Source organism: Anser brachyrhynchus (genome assembly GCF_964034855.1).
Source record: "Anser brachyrhynchus genome assembly, chromosome: 5".
NCBI lineage: Eukaryota > Metazoa > Chordata > Aves > Anseriformes > Anatidae > Anser > Anser brachyrhynchus.
This window is the reverse complement of record NC_137699.1, coordinates 50628517-50649972: the sequence shown is the minus strand read 5'-3', so window position 1 is coordinate 50649972 and position 21456 is coordinate 50628517. Positions and strand designations below refer to the sequence as shown.

Genomic DNA, 21456 nt, shown 5'->3' with positions numbered 1-21456 from the left:
TATCGAAAGGCTACTGGGAACAACCTTTCAAGAGTTTCAGCACCAGAGATGACGACTTCTTTGTGGATGCCAAGAATTCTGTTAAGGTCAAAATGATGTATCAAAGCAAACTCCATAATATCCATCGGGATGAGAAATTGTCTTGTTGGGTAGTAGAAATGCCATATAAAGGAGATGTTGCTGCCTTGTTTGTTCTGCCTGATGAAGGGACAATGAAGCAGGTGGAAGATGCTCTGCTAAAAGACACAGTGTCTAATTGGAGCCAATCACTTGAAGAAAGGTAATCTTTTGACTGCTCTTTTGTTTAAGCTTTGAACAAACCATAACTACTCATTCAGGCAAGGCAAAGCATAGGATGCCACAAGGAGTAGCTAAACACAACTCTGAGGAGCAAGCATTGCACAGATCCCTTACCTCAAAGGAGATATCAGATTTCATACATTAGAGGAACCCTCTCTTCAATTCCTCCAGACACAGCAGTGCGAGCACTGCCACCTGTGGGGATCCTGCACTTGAGAACATTGCACCCAGCAGCCCAGCTGGACAAGGAAGGATCCAATCTGAAAGGAAATTTCTCTTTCTGGAAAGCATCTGGATGACACTTTTCAGCAGTCACTTTCAGAAACTAGTACTGTGTCCCTGCACCACTGATTAGACTGTGGCTGGTAAGAGAGGTACCTCATTTTCTATTTCCCTAATGGGGGATTTATCACTGTCTTAACCAGACCTAGGCTCCACAGGAAGTAGGGATGGATGTGTACCTCTTATACCAGCCCTTGCATTGAAAGATCTTGCAATTATAAACTCACTTTTTTTTTTTTTTTTTTAAAGACCAATTGAACTTTACCTTCCAAAATTCTCCATCTCTGGCTCCTATGATGTCAAGAACCTATTTATAAAAATGGGTGTAACAGATGTGTTCAGTAACAATGCTGACCTCTCTGGAGTGGCAGAAGGTGACCGCCTTATGGTTTCCAAGGTAAGTATGCAAGCAGGGATGGTGACCAAGAAATTTGCCTGCCCCGCTTACATGCTGGTTTTATCTTCACAAATAGACTGATCCGACTTCTGGATTTCAGCCATGGCTCACTTATGGTAATAAAAGATGTTTAGAGATTAGATGGTTATTGTTCTTAGAGTTAGCATTAAATTGTTTCCTGCATAACAATCCTACAAATTCACTTTAAAGTCCCTGATGAAGAGAATGGAGTTGGAAAGGATAATGTGAATAATTTCACAAAAATCTGGTGTAAAGTAATTAATACAAAAGTCATTATACAAATTTGAGAATAGTCTTATTCTATGAATATGCCTTTCATTACTGCATTAGCTGATCACCTCAGAATTGGCATGTCACTATTGTCAGCTCTTAGCAGAAAGAGGTTTTCTGCATACACATAAATTGATGCAAAATGAAAACATTCCTCCTCGGTGTTAAATACTAAGGACAAAATCTTACTCAAAGAAACAACTGAACAATAAATGCTCTCCATGCTGCTTAGTCTCTGCAAGCAGCCAAGCTTGACTCTGCCAGAGTGGTAAATAAAATTCTCCCTTAACTCAGGAAAATTTGTTTGTCTTGGAAAAACTGGACAAGAGAATCTTCCTCACATCAGTTCTACATTCATTCTGTGCTTTCTTTTGAAAATTCCTTCTCATAGTGTTAAAGCAAGCAAGTTTGTCCCCAGCTGCTTCTCACTATTCTGTGCCGAAATTTTAATCTTTATTTCCTTTACAGGCAATTCACAAGGCTGAGGTGGATGTTAATGAGAATGGTACGGAGGCAGCTGCAGTAACCATGATAGAATTGGTACGGTTGTCTGAAGTTTTCCCTCTTCCTCATGTCATCAAATTCAACAGACCCTTCCTGATGTTGATTGTTGACAAAACCACCTACAGCATCCTCTTCATGGGGAAAATTGTGAACCCAACTGTCAAGGAAGGCTAGGCCAGAGCACTTGTACTCCATAGAGCAGAGAAGAGAGCTTGTGCACATCCCAGTGACTTCTTTGCAAGAAGAGACTAGAATTGATCCTTAATTAAAAAATAAAACAATTTTACATGATGTTATTCCTTACTTTCAATAGACAGCTGGAGACAAGTGGGAGTAGGCCTTGTATACGAAATATCCCAGGGCACAAACGCAGCCATGGGATCTTCAACAGACAAATATTTCCCTGCCTTGCTCACTCATCACTGGTGCCACAGACCCTTGCATGCAGGTAAACCCTCCTTCTCCTGGCTGGTAATCTCCCTATGTCTCTCATGTCCTATGTGTCCAGTTCTCAGCTCAGAAACTCCACAAATCTATCCCCATCATCTGAGGAAACTTCCATTCCTTCTCTTCTGTTGAACTGTGAATTCCAGAAGTCTTCTTTTTCTCTGAAACCTTTAATATATTCAGTATCTAAGGATGAAAACAGAAACACGAACCCATGAAATATTTCCTTGCCTAGAGGATGGAAGCTCCTGGGTTCAGAATAATCCTTTTCCCTCCAGCCCAGCCACTGCTTCCTACAAGCACAAATTGCTTGATCCCATCTCCATTCCTCATTATTTTCTTTGGAAGGGGCCCAACTTTTCTGGCTGGGCAAGAATCTAGCTTCCGTGTCATTGAAAGCTGAATGTCACTGCATGAATGGTCCTCTTTAAAGGTCTTGTGCACGTACAGTAACACCTGGGCTCCCTAGGAGAACTGTATTTACTGTGCTCTCCAAGCACAAAGCTGTTTGTATTCCATTGCTGCCTGTGCTGGAAGGAAGGAAGGAAGGAAGGAAGGAAGGAAGGAAGGAAGGAAGGAAGGAAGGAAGGAAGGAAGGAAGGAAGGAAGGAAGGAAGGAAGGAAGGAAGGAAGGAAGGAAGGAAGGAAGGAAGGAAGGAAGGAAGGAAGGAAGGAAGGAAGGAAGGAAGGAAGGAAGGAAGGAAGGAAGGAAAGAGAAAGAAAGAAAGAGAGAGAGAGAGAGAGAGAGAAAGAAAGAAAGAAAGAAAGAAAGAAAAAGAAAAAGAAAAAGAAAGAAAGTAAAGAAAGTAAAGAAAGAAAGAAAAACATACTGCTAAATTAATTTGTATATCCTGCTTCCTGAGGTCATCTTCTGGGGAAGCACAGGTGATGGCTGGCAGACCACATGAATTACTTGGCAATAACAGGATGCCACATCTGGCTTCCAGCTTTCCTGGAGCCATTGAGTTCTTTCCTCTCATGTGACTTGTTCACATTAGTGACTCAAGCACAATTGTTGTCCTTTTAATTTAATTGTTGTCTTTTTAAACAATTGTCCTTTTAATAAGGTTTTGTGGTCCAGCAAATCCAAAGTTATGATGCCTGATTTAAAGCCTGGCTTTTGGCTGTAGCTTCTCTCTTTAGCTTTGGTCTTCCATGATTCAGATGTTGCTGCATGCTTGTTCTCCACCAGGTACCTCCCTTGGGAACTTCTCCTTTGTTTCCATTAAATGTTATGTACAGCTTCCTCTGGATGCCAAAGAGCCATAAAATCTGCAGACCTTCTTACTAAAAACAAACAAACAAACAAACAAACAAACAACAACAAAAAAAACTCTTCTTCTAGCTCTTCCAAACTGTTTGCCTTCAAAAGGTACTGGGCCAGATATAATTTGCCACCCAATCTTGTTGATTGAATATACAGGCAGGTGACTGACAACAGTCCTCCCCTCTGAATGTTCTAGGTGTTCATAAAGTTGAACTCTTTGCAGCCTCCTGAGAAGGAATAGGGTGGTTCCACAAACACAATCCTAAAATAACATTAGGTTCTCTAATGGTGGTGCAGTTTAACTGAGGCATAGAATGCTTTGATAGTGCTTATGAACTGTCTTGAATTGCTGTTTTTACTGTGTCATCTCAGCATTAAGAAGTGATAGGACACAACATGCTTCACAAACACAGCCTAAACTCAGCAACAATACTTCCACCAACAGTTTCCCAGTCTAAACTCTGCTTTCCAACTGAGGAGGGACAGGAATCTAAAGTTGAGTTGAGAGGACCTTGGGCTTCTAGCCATTGCTGGAGGGTATCAGCTTTTGGCAAGGCTGGGTCAGAAATGCTTCTGCTGTTGTGGCTTGGTCTGGGAAAGTCCTAACAGGTCATATGGATGGAAGGAAACAGGAATGTGCACATATGTCGTGAGAGATAATAGGGCCTTTCATGTGGGCAAGCACAGACCTTTTCCCAGACCCACAGGCAAAAAAATTTTACCAGTCAACCTATTCACAGAGACCTAAAGATTTACTTAACACAAAATATTGTCTCTATAATTATCCCGTTGTCTCTAGACTTTAAAGAAAGAAATACAATGATGTCTGAAAAATGCTCTACTGAAAATAGGTAGACTGTTTTCTGGCTTAGTCAGTTTTACTTGTCTAATTCATTTTCACTCTCAGAAAAATAAAATCAATTGTTCCAACAGTGCTTGAAGAAGCAAGCCTCTGCTGCTGGAGCCAAGCCAGGGATTTCAGCTCCACACAGGGCTGCCAAACTACTAGGCTCTTTATCCAGAGCTTCTCATACAGCTACACGTTTTTTGCTCACATGCTTTGGCAGTGGTGGGATTTAGGTTAGCAGTTAACTGCACTATTTGGGACATGTTAAAGGAAAGATAAAAATGAAGAAAAATAGGTAACTGTTCATCTTACCACATTTCTTGCCTTTCCCTCCACCACTTCTAGAAAATTAAAACCAGAAAAAAAACTAGTCTTTTTTTTTTTTTTAGTTGTAAATATTAGGTATCTGAAATAGAAACCATTGTGAAAAATCACAATCCTCTTCTTGTAAGAGTTGTGAGATTTTCTTATAGAAAATAATGCAAGTCCACTTCCTGCCCTATGGAGTAAAAGCTATTTGAGGATGGAAAAATTATTTCAGCTGAGAGGATACTTCCCAGCAATACTTTTGAAACCTCCTAACAACAACAACCAACAAGAACAACCACCCAAAAAAACTTCAAAACAAAGTCCAGTGACTTCTCAACTAAACAGTAAAGTTCAAAGACTTTGTTGAAGAGTTAGATGGGTTTGGGGAAGGTGCTTAAAGAGTTGGAAGAGGGCAGGAGTGTTGAACAGGTTCACTGAGGAATTTCAGTGCTATGGTGAAACTATGTGGATATAGCAAGAACAAGACAATTTAGCAGAAAAAGTAAGAATTTTACAGGTGTTTGAAAAGACCAGCATAAAACCAAAGGCAGCACAGCGGCCCAGCTGTAGATAGCCTGAATCAGCTCTGTCTGAAACTGATATTCTACCAAGAGAAAAATGTCTCCATGGGCTAAGGTAACACCAGCGAACTGCAGAGCCTTTGTATTTTGTGGGACAATGAGGAAAGAGGGGTGGGGGTGTAAAGTCCCTCTGAAGAGGAAGAGCAATCCTGACCCACACTTCAACACCCTGGTGCTCCTCATGCTTAAGGCAGGCTGAAACAAGGGAGAGAAAACTTGGAGCTGGCACGCGGAGCAGACTGCTGATCTGCTGTGCCCTTGTGTTCCCAGGGGGATTACACACCTCCCCTCATCCTCCACCAGTACAGTACCTACAGGTACTTAGGCAGAAGCAAGGATATGGATTTCGATCCTTGATGACTTCTCTGGTCAGCTGAAACGATAGCAGATGTTGCTATACATCCTTATCGTACAACTGGACTCTTTTAACTTTACAGTGGTTTGCCTCCATTTTGCATGGATTTTGACAGGCAGGTCTCCCTGTGCCTTTTCTAAGCACCACACTCTGCTACTTTTGGTGTCAAGGCCCTGTCAGAGAAAATGGGCATTACTGAAGTGCTCAGAGACAGCACTGCTCTTGTCGGAGCCACAGGGAGCCTGACCTGGCACTGCCCACAGTCAGCCCTAAGTGGGGAGGGAGATTTGAAAAGTGCATAACACTATCCAAAGTTACACTGAACACTCTTGGTTTCCCTGAATTGCACCTATTGAATAGGTGCAATTGAAACACATACAGATGCCTAAGTAGAAAGGCCCAGGAAGGTTAACAAGGTTTGTCCTTCAATAAGATAAAATTGTTTTTTAAAAGTGTACTACAACAGCTTGTTACTTCAGAGCCTTTTCCTCTTCTTTATCTTTTCAAGTCCCTATTTTCTGTAGGGTTTCTGTACCTCCCAATTTACTAGGGTATCACTTTTTCAACTGCCCTGAAAGGAAGGTAATGCATTTTTTTATCAGAGGACCTCAAGTCCAGGTCAGTTAAAAGGACTTCCATGAGATTATGGAGGAGGCCAATGCACTCATCTTCCTTGCTCGGAGAGTTGGGGAGCATCCCAGCATCTCCTTGGCAGAGGATGGTGAACTGAGCACAAGCACTGATGGATGCTGCTCACCCCACTCTGCCTGTTCTGCAGAGCCAGGGGACACTGGTGACAGCCTGGGGAGCTGCCATTGTATGGTACAGGGCATATTTCAGCCACAATCAGATCCTGAGATGGCCAAAGCTGCCACTGCTTCAGCGGCTCATCAAGGAGGTGACCTGAAAGCCTCCCCTCATGGCATGGCCAGTGCCTTCCCATTTCATCAGCATCTCAGGCCCACACACATTCCCACCCATGGCTGTTAGACAAACATTAAACCATCCAGCGTTGCTGGAGATGGGAGGTCCCCAGGGTCAGAGCTTTGCTTCAGATCCAGGGACAACACCAAGATGTGTGACCGTGGGACCAGCTCGTGCCAGGGCCATTTGCAGCACTGTGTGTCCCATGCCTGGCCTCTGAGCCACCTCAGCATGCCTGAGCTCCTCCAGGACTGGTCTAGGAGAGGATTTGGAAGAAGAACACCTTCTACCTAATGTCTGTAAGTACAGAAAAATGATTAGTAACCACAGGGGAAGAAGGGGAAGGTGTTGAGGAAAGACTTGAATTAAGGGCAGGGTTGGGTTTTCTTTGAATGAGAACATTTAAGATATGCTGTCTCATGGGAAAAGTACTAGAGGAGAATGAAAGGCTGAGGGGAAGTTGTGAGACTGGGGGTCAGGAGCAAGGCAAGGTGACAGGGGTACGTGTAGTTTGAAGGCCAGGAAGACATCTTTGACTGTTGGATGGAAAGAATGAAGCAGCAGCAGAAAAGAATGTAAATGAGGAGAGAGGATAGGCAGAAAGTTTTTTCCAATGCTTTTTTGAATGTTGATGCCTGGAATGAAGAAGGGAGATTTCTATGTCAGTGCAAAACAGTCCTTAAAATTTCTGTAATTCATTCTTCCAGTATTAGAGCTTTACTGTTTACTCCTGAATTACAACACTTAAAAATATTTGTTTCACTCACATGGTATTTTAAGTTTGTACATAATCTTCAGTTTTTTTATCAGTCGAGATGCTCAGACCAGTTGAAGAAAGACCAAGAGATTTCTACTGAAGTGCTGCAGGGAGTAAATGCCACCCTGAAGAGGTCATAAATCCCTAGAGAACAGTTATTCTACTTGTCTAACTCCAGTTTCACTCTAGACGTTTTATATGTACTGGTTGTTGTGGGTTAATACTGCAGGCAGCTAAGTGCCACACAGCCTCTTGCTCACCCTCACCAGAGGAGATGGGGGAGAGGATCAGAGAGGTAAAAGTGAGAGAACGTATGGGTTGAGATGAAGACAGTTTGCTAGGTAAAGCAAAAGCTGTGCACACAAACAAAGCAAACCAAGGAATTCCTATGCTACTTCCCATTGGCAGGCAGGTGTTCAGCCACTCCCAGGAGAGCAGGGCTCACTCATCACATGTAGCGGTGTCTTGGGAAGACAAACACCATCACTCCAAATGTCCAGCCTTTCTCCTTCTTTACCCCAGCTTTTATTGCAGAGCAATGTCACACAGTATGGGATATCCCTGTGGTCAGCCCGGGTCACCTGTTGTGGTGGTTTTACTTGGGTGGGTGGCCAAGCTCCACCACAACTGCTCTCTCACTCCCCCTCCTCAAAGAGGAATGGGGAGAAAATACGATGAAAAGGGCTCAAAGGTTGAGATAAGGACAAGGAGATCGCACAGTAATTATCGTGACCGGCAAAACAGACTCAGCATAGGGAGACAGTAAGATTTATTACCTATTACTAACAACCTAGAGAAGTGAGAAACAAAGGGAAGAAACCAAAAGCACCTTCCCCTACATCCACCCTCTTCCACCTCCTCCCCCCGAGCGGCGCAGGGGAATGGGGGAATGGGGGTTATGGTCAGTCTATGGCGCTTCTTCTCCACCGCTCCTTCTCAGTCACTCTCGTCCCCTGTGCTGTGGGGTCCCTCCCACAGGATGCAGTCCTTGCTGAACTGATCCGGCGTGGGCTGCCCACAGGCAGCAGCTCTTCAAGAACTGCTCCAGATATGGGTCCGTACCACGGGGTCCATCCCTCAGCAGCAAACTGCTCCAACCTGGATCCCCCACGGGCAGCAGCTCCTGCCAGGTCACCTGCTCCTGCGTGGGCTCCTCTCCACGGGCTACAGGTCCGGCCCAGAATCTGCTCTGGCAGGGGTCTTCCACAGGCCGCAGCCTCCATCGGTGCAGGTCCACCTGCTCCACTGTGGTCTCCTCCACGGGCTGCAGCATGGAAACCTGCTCCACTGTGGTACTCCATGGGCTGCAGGGGGACAGCCTGCTTCACCATGGTCCTCACCACAGGCCACAGGGGACTTCTGCTCCGGCGCCTGCAGCACCTCTCCCCCTCCTTCTTCACTGACCTTGGCGCCTGCAAGGCTGTTCCTCACGCCTCTCACTCTCCCAGCTGCTATGTGGCGCAGCGTTTTTTTCCCCTGTCTTACATATGCTCTCACAGAGGCACAAAACAACATCAATTATTGGCTCCGCTCTGGTCAGCAGTGGGGCCCTTACCAAACATGGGGCAGCTTCTAGATCCTTCTCACAGAAGCCACCCCTATGGCTCCCTGCTACCAAAACCTTGCCACGTAAACCCACTACACCTGTCCAGGCCCTGTCCCCTCCCAGGTTCTGGTTCACCCCCAGCCTCCTCGCTGGCAGGGCAGTGTGAGAAACTGACAAGTCCTTCGCTCTATGCTAACACTGCCCTGCAACAACTAAAAACACCAGTGTGTTATCACCACTGCTTTCACCAAAAATGCAAAACAGAGTTGTGTGAGCAGCTGCAAAGTAAATTAACTCTGTCCCAAGCAAAACCATGACTCTGGTTATTAAGAGTTGTGCTTTACATTGCACATTTGATAGGAGTCTTCAGATGCACGCTCTAAAAATAATGAAAAGTCAGAGTCAGAGAAAAAACAGTACAGAGAAGCCAGACTGCATATCATTTGCCATTGCAGATGAGACAAACTTGTCAACAACTACATAAGAAACCAAATGCTTCATTTTCTGTTACTGAATCTAATTGAATTATGTTATTGATTCAATTTTTTCAAGTGTCTGACTACCCCACTTCCAGCCCTTCTCTTGAGCTGGCATCAAAGGATCATCCAAAGAGCTCCTGGACCTCCTCTGCCCGGGGTGCAGCACCCTTTCCACACTCTTCATCTCCTGTCCCAATAATCCACCCAAACCACACGGAACTGCTCCAAAGGTTTTTGGCTTTGATAAAGTCAGAAGCTTTTCAGTGACTCAGAAGTTATTTCTAGCAACACCCAGAGCTCCTTGGTGGCTGACAAGTCAAGCAGTGAATTTTCTGTGAGTCCCTGCGAAATCTGCTGACTTAGCCAATATTATCTACAGAGTCAAGGGGGTTTTCTTGCCAGCTATATTTCTTCAAAGATGTGGCAGTACAGGCAATGTGCAGAGGGAGGCTTGTAGCAAAGGGGCACCATCAGGTTTTCAGTTCTTTAAAACTGTAATTATTGCTAACTCTTTTGATGCTTTCCAAAAAACTGCCTAGTCCTCATTTCTTAAATCTCTGAGCCTTTAGGCAAGTACATCACTTTTACAGCAAAATTTTGCATTCATACATGCCACTTTGAAGTCAATTCGAGCTATAGATTCGTATCAACTGTGCTGCAGGCAGGATTGATTTTAGCATTTAAATATTGCACTGAGAAAGGAAACAGAAATCTACAATTTCTGTCTAATTTCAGAATAAAGTCTTTTTGTTTTTTTTTTTTCAAACTGCTGCGGGGTCTGTGATGTGCACTGCCTGCACAGTGCCTTCATGCTCCTCTTCGTTGAATGCTTTTTCAAGAGCAAGGTACCTCAAACTGAGCATCAGCTATTTTGTTCTGTGAGGGGCAGTCTGAAAACATTGAAATTCACCTTAGGACCTAAAAAACAAAAAACAAACAAACAAACAAAAAACAGTAAGTGAAGTGCTGCGACTGTTTAGGAAATGGTCAACCTGACCCTGATGGAACAGATTACTTGGAAGGAATAGATTCCTCCCCAGAACGGATGGCATTCGACCAAGCTTGAGATGCTGGGTCTCCTAGTGTCCCTGCTCCCTCCCTCTACAGCCCTGCCAAGGAGGCCAACATATGCACACAGATGGGGACAGGAGAAAGAGCATCAGGATTTGTTCCCCTCATGGGATCAGTTTTGAACAATTGAATATCCCACCTTGTGGGCAGCCTGGTGTAAGGATGTTTGGTAGTGCATAAGGGTTGCAGGTGGCAATTGGGTTGTGTGAAAATCTTCTCATAAGTTTTAAATTAGTTGGCTGACATCAACAATTCTAAACTTAAAAAAAAAAAAAAAAAAAGAAAAAGAAAAAATAAGTATTTTAAGGAAAAACTTTCAAAGTCCATCACTTTCCCATCTAGGTTGTTATCTCTTGCATCCCCCGTGCTGTTACAGAAGGGAAGTAAATTAGATATAAGTTAAACATGATCCAGCTCTTTGGCTCAGCCACTGAACCATACATTGTAAAGGTTCAGGGGAAGAATTCTCAGTGCACCAAGGAAACAGAGGGTTTATTCATTTCTGTGTGTTTAAAAATGAAACAGTTTGATCCAGAACTGATCTGAAACACATGCAAGGGCCTCAGTGTAATAACAGAAACAGTTTATAAAAACAACTTAGAAAACTTTAGCTTTTGTAAAACTGCAGATTTAAAGAAAATCAGTTTTCATTCATTTCATGTTTGCCTTTCACTGGGAATGTAGCTAGCTAATAAAACTTTCAGTGCATCAATAAGTATGGATACTGCTTGATGAATCCAGCCATCTGGTTACAAGGTAGATATGACATTGCAGAAATAAAATACAGAAATAAATAAAATATTAATAAAAAATAAAATATAAATAAACACAGAAAATTTATGTGGTCAAAAAATATTAAATAACCATTTAACAGAGAGTCAATGGTTAAAGACTTCTCGTTTCCTTGGTTTAACTTCATTTTCACTGTTTCTTAAAAGCCTCTTGAACAAAGAATTTCATTATAAAATGACCCAGGATCATGTTTGTTTTTTCCTGATGGCAAAATACCAGTTAAAGCCCAAATGAGGGACAATCTGAGCAGAAATTATAGTGAGCCTCATGAGCACTCAGTGGTTGCCTGCCTGGGTGGTGAAATCCCATGGACACAGTAAATCTCTGTTGTTTATTTTACAGAAGGGAAAATGAAACAGGCATAGAAGGGCCTTTGGAATGAATGCTATATAAACATGGATAAAAAAAAAAAAAATCATTGTAGTACAAATCTTTATCAGTTGTTATGCTTACATACACTTGAGGCCAGGAGAGGCCAGAAACGTATGCCATGACAAAACGAGTGCAGTCTGGTCTCTCACTTTTTGTACAATATTAAGAGGGCAAAGCACTTCTCGCTCTCCTTGGGAAAAAATAAAAAATTGCAAAGACATTTTCAAACAAATTTTCTGGGCCTTTTTGCCTCTAACTGTCTACTCTGCAGGGGAGAAGTGCTTCATCCCTAGTTTAGCCTGGAGCCAGATGGCATGTACGAGGTGGAGTTTTTCCTTCCCATGATATTTCTCTCCATGGGCAGAGAGGTCAAGGTTTGCAATTCCCCCACAGGCAATAATATCAGCATCTTATGCAGCTGGTGGAAAAGAGCAGGGGAAATCGTTCTTTTGGCATTTTCCCCAGAGCAGTCATGTTGAAGGAGTCATCATACCCCAACTAAAATAAGACCATTTTCCCCTCCTCATTCTGGATCAGAACTTGCTAACTCCTACTCCACAATGGAAAACAATAAATCCCTCTAATCATCTCCTTCAACACTATAAGTAATACTCATTATACTGTGTTTCTGTTGTTTTGGGGTTCTCTGTACAAAGGAGACTATTGAGAAGTAATTAGAGAGATTATCTCAAATAGGTTTGCAGATCAGTGGATAGGGAGTGTAAAATAAAGTATTTGTCTGGCAAAACAAATGGAGATGATCATCAAGAGTGAATCAGAAATGGGAGTTGACCTTTTGATGCTGAATGGGAGATGATAAAAGAGGTGGGGAGAGTTTCTGAAGAGCTTTGAAATAGAAGGGAAGGAAGAAAATTACCATTGCAATGATAATGAAGAAAGGCCAGTGAAATTTTTACAGGGTTAAATCCATGTGTCTGAGAGGGGCAAATCTGTATCCATGAAGTCCAGAGAAAAGGAATGTGTGCTCCCTGTGTATACATTCATTTTCACAAGAGCCTGGCTGTTGGCTCCACGTGATAGTCAGCTCAGGGCTGCCGCTGGGTTAACACAGACACCCAGCAGGTAGCAACCCAGCGAGCGCATTGACACGATCATCAGACTTGTGAATTGCAAAGGCTGAAGAAGGGTAGACACAAATGTAAGCACGATTTTTATCAAATTTTAGTACAGTTGCATTCACAGTTATTTGTGCATGTGGGCATGCAGTTTTCCTAGGCATTTACTGGCCTCACTGTTATTGACTCTATGTTCCTCTAACTGAGAGTCTCTGATACAAAGTTCTTTACGATAACCTGTGTTCTTCACGTGTACATAGCACCATGTCCTGGTGGTATCTTTAGCAATATCCAGGGTACTAGTCTTTTTCATTTGGCAACCACTGTACTGCTTAAAGGCTTCCTACTTAGCCTTAACTGAAGGTCAGCTTGTAATGACACCATGTTGCTAACTATGGTTTAAAGGTTTATTAATCCTAAAGCTGTATACTAGGAAAAGTTGTTCAAACACTCAGATAGGAAAGAGAGTAAAATAGACATGATTTGATATTTGTGATCCACTTAGTGTCTTTCCTTATGTTTATTCAAAGAAACACATAAAATGCAGTTGGTTTCTACTTAGGCTATAATTATGATTTTGATTCATCTTAAAATTTCTCTAGATTCTGAAATATAATTGCATGGAAGGTGAGTTATTTGACATTCTTTGACTGAAATTTCTCTCTCTAAGAAGCAGATACAGGAAAGAGAACAAAAGCGATCCTTAGCTTCAAAGAAAGAGGTAGATATTCCAAGTATGAGATGCAATTTAGAAAAAGAAAAAAATGAAAAATTGCATGTCACATTCAGCTAACACTATAACTTGTGAGAATTTCCAGGAGTTACAAAGAAACCAGTTTTACTCAGTATGTCTGATCTTGGAGCCATACTGCTTTTGGCTTTCCTCTGAAGACTGAATCAAAAAAAGCAGGGGAAGGAGGGTATTTGCTACTGCTTAACAGCCCCTGTCCAAGAGAATACTTGCGAAAATACAAAAACCATTCATTCCTGGCATGAACCCTGGGAGATGGCAAGAAACAGTGGAGCCATTGAGACCCAAGAGTGCTTGGTAAGTGCTGGTTTTGCTATGTCGGCATTCATCAGGTGTGTCCAGAGGAGCAATGTTGTCACTGCTTGCTCTACAGCTACTGTAATAACTCTATTTTGCTCTGTTTAATGTATAACAGTACGCTTACTGTTTAAGCCTGTTCAGACTATATAAGAACAGTGCAAAAAATCAGTAAAGGTCAGATGAACATGGCAAGATCCTTCTGAAAGCGCTGCAGATACTGTTTTATTTTAGTAGCTAGGGACATTAAACTCACATTAGCTATCTGCTTCATAGATTAACTCATTCAATAGATTAATTCATTCATGTACAGCTGATGAAGCTCACTATGGCAATGGCAATCTACCCTGCATAAAGAACCTCTTATTTTGACAGCTAAAGAGAAAGATGAGGTTTACACTGTTGTGAAAGTGACATTTTGAATTAAACTTTTCAAGAAACAGCAATGGAGCAAGCATGAATCACTGAGCATAGGTTATAGAAACTTGTAGGATTTTGGGGAAGGATTAGTCCTCATTTGTAGATAGGTACAGTATCTACTATTTACAGAGACGACAGCACCCTGTACATCAGCAGAGAGAAACTCTCAGAGCAGAGGCCCCCATGGTCAGGAATGAACCTGGGGTGTCCCATAGCAGAAAACCTTCAGAGAGACTAAAAGAAAAAAAAAAAAAAAGAGAATCTACAGCTTCGTATGAATGGCCAATAAGCAGCCAGGCCCACCTCTTATGTTGGTGGGGTCGGAGAGGAGGGATGGAAGGATTGGTGCCCGTGTAGAGAATATACCTTTTCTGTGCAGGTGACTGAGGTGAAAGAGAATTAAGATGGAAAAATGAAAAATTCAGGAGAAAGATGTTTTGCCATCTCTGAGAACATAGCTCCTTTTCCAGTGTAACCATCTGACACTGCAGGGGAAACTCAGAAAGGGGAAGAGAGAGTTTCAGTCCTGGGACATCTTCCTAAGGTCTCTACTATAGCTAAAGGCTCCTGCCACAGTCCGGATTTCACCCACTGCCTTTCTGGGCAGACATACAGATCAGGTACACAATGTCACTCTTAGTACTTCCACTTTTTAAATTTTTATTCTGTTCAGCCAAATTATTATTGCTTGTGATCATACCTGGATTTAGACTGAGTGCTTCAGTCTGAGATGATATTTTTTTCCTAATGCAGCTCTTATGCCTGGGACCAGTGCAATGGTGTGCTGGCTGATCAGACCATGCGTGCAGGATACAGGTAGCTGATCTGCAAATATTAGGGAACAAAGAGAACGTAAATAACAGAGAGAGCATGCACTGGCATCATGATGTACTGGAACAAACACATGGAAATTTCCACTGGAGTTCAAGGCAAAAAGGTTGACTTTGCAGTATTCTTAATTCTTGTAAGCAGTACTAGGATATCACACTTGGTAATTGGTCCTTACATCTTGAGCTTTTGACTGGTGGTAGAGCTGGGAAGAGCAAACAGCACCTACAGGGGGAAGCCTGCTATGAGGTCTTGTAAAGAGATGCAGCCCTTAACCCCAGCCTGTGCAACGTGGCCACCCTGGGATGGCTGGAAGAGACTGCATGAGTTATGAGTTCCTCAGGAAAATAAGCTTTTTGCATGGCCAGAACCAGGAATGAAGACAAAATTAGGTCTTCCCAAGATATTATAGTCCAGAAGGTTTTCTGGAGGAAATCCCGAGGCTTGGAGACCTAAAAAGGTAGAGAGAGATTTGGAGGGAACAGTTCATTTCCTTCTTCCAAATGCCTGCTATCAATCATTTGAGATAACAGTCATTTGAAAAGCAATGAAGGACATTCCTGGCCAGTGTCAATGAGCTGCCATTCTGAACAACTCACTAAAAGCAGCTTCTTCCAGTTCTGAAACCCTTGTAGTGCACAATCCTTGATTTGAGAAGATTTTTTACTGATTTCCTCTCAGTGGAAAAGATCCACCAGCCACTGCTGACCACCTCCCATCATCTGCTTCCCTCCTGCTGCCCTGACTGACATGTGCATAGGGAACAAGGATGTGCAGCAGCCACTGAAGGTGTTCATCCTCTGTAACTTCATCCCTGCCCCTCGTAGTTTGCTTTATGTATAGGCAAAAATAGGAAATGGGATAGGATGGGTCAATAGCATCACTAATGGACATCCATAGTGTGTCTCTTTGTTTTGATTGTGCTAAATGCCTGGCCACTTTTAATTTTCCTTGGCTGTGGAATTGTCAGGTGAGAAGGCAGCAGGGGCCTAACGTGCTTTAACTACAGGGGCAAGCAGCACCACGTGAACTACAATCCCACTGGTCCTCCCTTCTTGCTCACAGTTCTCCAGATGCAGAAATACTACCAGCTGGTCATTTCCAGGGGGAAATTTAGATACCGATCTAAATCTATGTGAAATACCTTCACAATAACTCTATTCTTTGCAATTTACTTTCTCCCTGTATAGAATAGTACTTCAAGTGGCAGCAAAGGAAGATGCAGCCTTACAGAGCTGGGGCAGTTTTAGTCTCAGAAAGAAAGACACAGATCCTGCTTAATGGAGCTTCTTGGACACACACATTGCTGTCATCAGCCATGGTGTCACCAGCTCCATTATTCGTGTCAAGGTTAACTCATGTTAACCTCCCAGTTTTAGATTGAACGTAGCTCACTTGATTTGCTCTCATCAGGACATTGTGCCCTGAATTGGCAGAGCATGCACGGCAGCCGTACTTGCACAGTGCTTGCAGTGCCTGCCCACCATTCTTCTACCGAGCTCTGCCACCATGGACCACTAAAGATATGCAGCAAAGACCCTGTTTAATATGGTAACAAGTCAGCCAGCCCCAAATCAAGTGTTACAGGGATGGAGGCAAAACGACTCCAATGCGTTTGCTTTGTCTGCATTAAAAGGACTTGGGATTCTTAACAATGTGTTATGTTTCAGGTCTAAGGACAAGATGCACCACTGAAAAAGGTTATAAGTGATGTACTTTAGACACCACAACTTCCCCACTGCACTTCATCATCTCATGGGCAAGCTATTGTTTCTTGTTGGTTTTCTTCCATTTCTGTATTACTTACTGGAAATCCCCCCTTCTTCCTGTACTGGTTTTGCAAATGTGAATTCAATTTAACTGTATTGAGAAAACACAGAAAATAACTTTATGTTTCACCTTGTTAGATCATCTTCTTCTGCTTACATTATCTGAGTTCAAAAGACACAGAGTCTCCTCTGACTGACTGAAGTGGCTGATTTCCACCCCAGGCCTGGGACCAGCTGCTCTCCCACAGCCATCAATGTTGTTGTCCTCAAACACACCTGAAAAAAGTAGAAAATAAAAAACAACACAAAACAACTAAACTAAACTAAACTAAACTAAACTAAACTAAAACACAGAAATCAAACATATTTCCTAAGAGCAATGCTATTAATAATATTTCATAGCAGTTGATTACCAGAAGTTTCCATGTATTATTTCTGTCATCCATTCTTTGTTCTTCCACATGATTTCCAATCACTACAAGCAGGACTCAGCCACTGCTGCAGTACCTGCGTATGGGATGGAGCCTTTCCCTCCAGAGGCAGGTTGGTGCCTGTTCCCAATCCTCCACGCCCTTCCCTAATCCTCATGGGTCTCATCCCCAGATCTGCCCCCGAGTGAATAAAACACCGCTCCAGAGCAGTGCTAACTACCAACTTCAAATTTGTCTTTCAAATAAAAAGCATTGTGAGAAAACCATTTTTCATTTTCTCAGTAAAAGAGCCAAAAGGTTCTCCAAGCGATCAGCATGTTTGTCTGACCCCAGCTGTGCATTACTGAGTGGGAAAATTGTGCTATGAGAATCTGACAAAATTTAGAAGAAGCTTTTAAAGTACTTTTCGAGTTCAAAAACTGAAAAAATGAAATACTTTATTTTTTCATCTAAAAACTACTCTGGAATAAATTATTGGTAGATTCAGCACAGGCTTTGGGAGCTGCTTTGAGCAACCTGAACAAGCTCGGAAGAAGGACAATTTCTCCCTAACAGAAGCTCCTCTCTCTTCACCATGCAGCTCACTTCCCTCTAAGTGGAAGGTCCCTTGGCTTTTGTGGAAAAAGCAACACAGACAATATCTACGTTATTTGCTGATCCTCAGAAATGATTATCTGTCACTGATCTTGTTAATATTTATGACAAAACCGGGGTGTACAACATTGTTTGCTCTCCTGTAAAAGTAGCAAACAAACTGCAATTAATGAAAGCTAAAATAGAAGCTAAATCAATGCTGAATTTACACAACTGACTGTTAGGTACTAGGGAACACAGAAGTTAATGTGGCATTGACAAATGTGTCTCAAGTGCCCCTGTGCAGATATTCTGAGTTACTATCTTTACATTTAACTGTGGAGGAACCTTGAAAAAAAGGCTGGATATTGCTTTTCTCAGGTATATAACTGCCTGTGGTTGGAAGGGAGATTGAGTTCTCAGACTGGTTTTTTTTTTTTGCAGCTTGCATCCATACAACTTAGAGTTACAACTTCGTGTCATGTTGGAAAGACAAAAGCCACGGACTGCACAGGTAGCTGATACTTTGGCAGAAGAATACACAGAACAGCAGAACTGGACTTGATCATCATGATGTGTGATCAAAACAAAAAATACAGACCAGCCTGATGAAATACACTGCATCAAGCAAACAACATTTTCTGAAACATTTTCTTCTCCTCTTCAGCATTTCTGCTGCCTTTGCATTATTAGCATTGGTGAGAGATCTGCCATGCTGAGCTTAACACCAAAAGACTTTGCCTTCAATTTGCCAGAGAACTGAGGAAAAGGAGATTGGCAAAAGCTTGTGTTGTCTCATTAAGGTGCTAAAGCATTCAGAAAACGTCCTCACAAAATTAAATAAATGAAATGTCATGTTCACAGAGAAGTAGCTGCAGCTGCTACAGACATGAGAGATGTTTAAGAAGCAGATGCTTTCTCTCATGACCTTTGGCACTTTACCACAATTAAGAAGCAGATCAGTAACTGAAAAGCAGAAAATGCAGGAGAAAATCACTAATGGAGCCAAAGGTTTTGTTTCTGCAGACATCACAATAATTCTTGTCAACAACATTTTTCTGAATTTGAGGAAGCACAAAGCAAGAACAGCAGGTGCAGACCTGCTAGGCCTTCCTCACCCGTGTCACCCAGATCTCCCAGGCTCACGCTGAGCACCTCTGGAGTGCCATGGAGGTTCTGGGGACACCTTAAGATGCTTCCCCCTGCCCAGCAGCATGTGATGTGAGCAAGGACTCCAGCCCAGGGACGCCCTGGAGGAAAGTTCCTTCTTCCTGGACCTTGTGACCTCTACTGACCCAGCATTTGGAGCCTTAAGAGTAGAGCCAGAAAGATGCTGAGAGCCTCCCAAACCAGGAAATTTGGTGTGCTCCAGAGATATCAGTCTGATGCTTTTCACAGAGAAGGAACATGCAGTTTTCAGTGGCAACATAGTGAATACTAATGAGCATTTGTGAACAAATGAGTGTAAACACGCTTTCTCTGAGAAGTGTAGGTCTTCTGAAACATGTGTTTGTCAGAGACAGTGTGCACTAACTAGATATCTTTGCCAATTTTGTTTTATCATTTGCAGCAAAGTCTTACGGGTATTTCTAAATAATTACAATTTGAAGACATTAAAGTGTGAATTCAATGGGTATATGGGTCTGAGCTCTACTGATGTTAGAAATACCAGAAATCTACCTAGAACTTCTGGAAATTTTCTCCTCCCCAAAGTGTCAAATTTCTAATGCTACTTAAAGTCTTCACATTTGCCTAAAGATGCTTGAAGCAGGAGTTTTTCCCAAGGAATGGCATCTGGAATTCTAACGGCTGTTCACCTATATAAAAACAATTCAGTGCAAACAATACTATAAAAAAAAAAAAACTTGTAAATATGGAATTATGTTATTTTTAAAATGTTGAAAAATTTGTTTAGAAGGTGTTGAAGAGTACATGGACATTTCACTGTCATAGTCATACAACAAGACCCAGCAGGGGGGGGGTTCACTGGGACTTCCCAAAAGCATTCATAATGCACCATCACCATGGAGATTTTAGAGCTTTATTGCATAGAACCATCATAATTATAACAGTATTGTTATATACTACATATTTAGCTGTATCTATTATTTAACATCTGCTACAAAAAAACTACAAATGTTCCTGTTAGTATTTATGGTGAGAAGAAAAAAATGTAGAATACATACAAAGATAGTGATACATTATTATTTAAACATAAGATCATTATAAATTGTAGCTGCTGTATTCTTTTCAGAATGCCCCAATATTTCTGATAGTGTAGAAAACACACAACAATGGAGAAGCCCCATTAGAAAAACAGCTTTCAAGCTTATATTATCGTACCAAATACAGCAACATAATCTCCAAACATAGACTACATGCTGATAAAAATACCAAAGTACAAGTGAAAAAGATTTAAGTTGAAAACTTCTCTCCAGCAATAAAACAGTATCTTTTTTATCATAATGTATATTTTCAGTGGCTATGGGTATAAGCTGGCAAAGACTTCACTCGGGAAAATCAAAACCAAACATTTTCTCTGGTATCAGCTGGCAGCGTATTTTGGCCTCCATTTGACCAAGTGTAGTGCCTCCTGAGAGCTGAGGTACCCACATGAGCTCTGCCACCCCCTTGAACTGTGCTGCTGGGGCAGAGCAGCTTCCCTTGGCCTTTCCGAGGACAGGTTGTCTCTGAGCATCAGAATAAACCACAGACAAGCTGAAACACAGATGGGAAGTAGGGACCCCCAGGAAAGCCTACACAGCTCAAGCTGAAATAAAACTTGCTTGGGCTGTGCAAAGCAAAACTCAGTTTCCTGTTCTGGGATAGATTGTGTCTTTTTTTCAATACACACTGCTGAAACAAAACATACATTCCTGATTCTTCTTTCAGTTTTCACTCTAGAGAAAAAAATGTGAAAAGCTGACATTTTGTTCTCTTTGGAGATTAAACAAACATCTAAACACTGAAAAAATAAACTGCCTTCTGACTAACCCTGCAGTTGGTAGAAGCCAAGTGGAGAAAAGCTCTGCTGCGCTCCCTGAGGAAGAGGATTTTTCTGTGAATCATGAAATATCTGCGTTATCTGCAGGAGGACAATGTGTTATGAACACTTTATGAGAGGGTGATCAGCTGCTGAGCACTCCTCTGAGGTTATCTTCCCAGGAAATGCCATCAGGTTTTTCTGTGCTGATAAAGCACAAATGAAGAGAGGGGATAGAAGATAGCCTGCCTGAAAAAGTTCTGAGTTATGGGGAAAAAAATCACGATTAACTCTTCAGCTGCTCCTCTCCTGGTTGATATTTTAGATGGGCATAAAATACTGAATTATGCAATGCAGTTTATTCTTCCTTTGCCTGGAGGACTAAGCAATAATAACAATAATAAAACAAGCAAACAAACAAACAACTAAATAAAATGGTCAGAAATGTGGGATGCATTTAGGGCAGGATTAACATGCACCATTGACATCAGTGTTTTCTTGTGCTTGGTGTGGGTTACAGAGCATCAGGGTAGGAACTGACTCTCCTACGGGTGATGCTGGATAGGGCAATGCCTTCTAGGATCTGCCAACACTTGAAGACACCTGGCACTACAGGAAACTTCCCCAAAACATCTCTCAGGTAGACAGCCGGTCCTCAGCACCAAGTGGTTTACTGTCTGCCATTAAATAGGTCTGCATTAATGCTGCGCATACTAAAGAAAAGAGATGAAATAAGACTAAATTATTTGGAAAAAATAAAAATAAAAATCTGTGTTCCCCTTTGCTGAAACACAGACCCCCTTAGAG

At 42.2% G+C, this 21456-nt stretch overlaps 1 protein-coding gene across 1 annotated transcript in view; it reads left to right on the top strand.

Moving 5' to 3' along the window:
- The window catches only part of LOC308196595 (uncharacterized protein), a 45492-nt gene that overhangs the window by 4778 nt on the left and 19258 nt on the right, over positions 1-21456 (top strand). The window contains exons 3-5 of the mRNA XM_080595733.1: positions 10-280; positions 832-979; positions 1739-1945. Coding sequence (XP_080451859.1) covers positions 10-280; positions 832-979; positions 1739-1945 — 626 coding nt within the window. The remainder of the gene's footprint in view (positions 1-9; positions 281-831; positions 980-1738; positions 1946-21456) is intronic.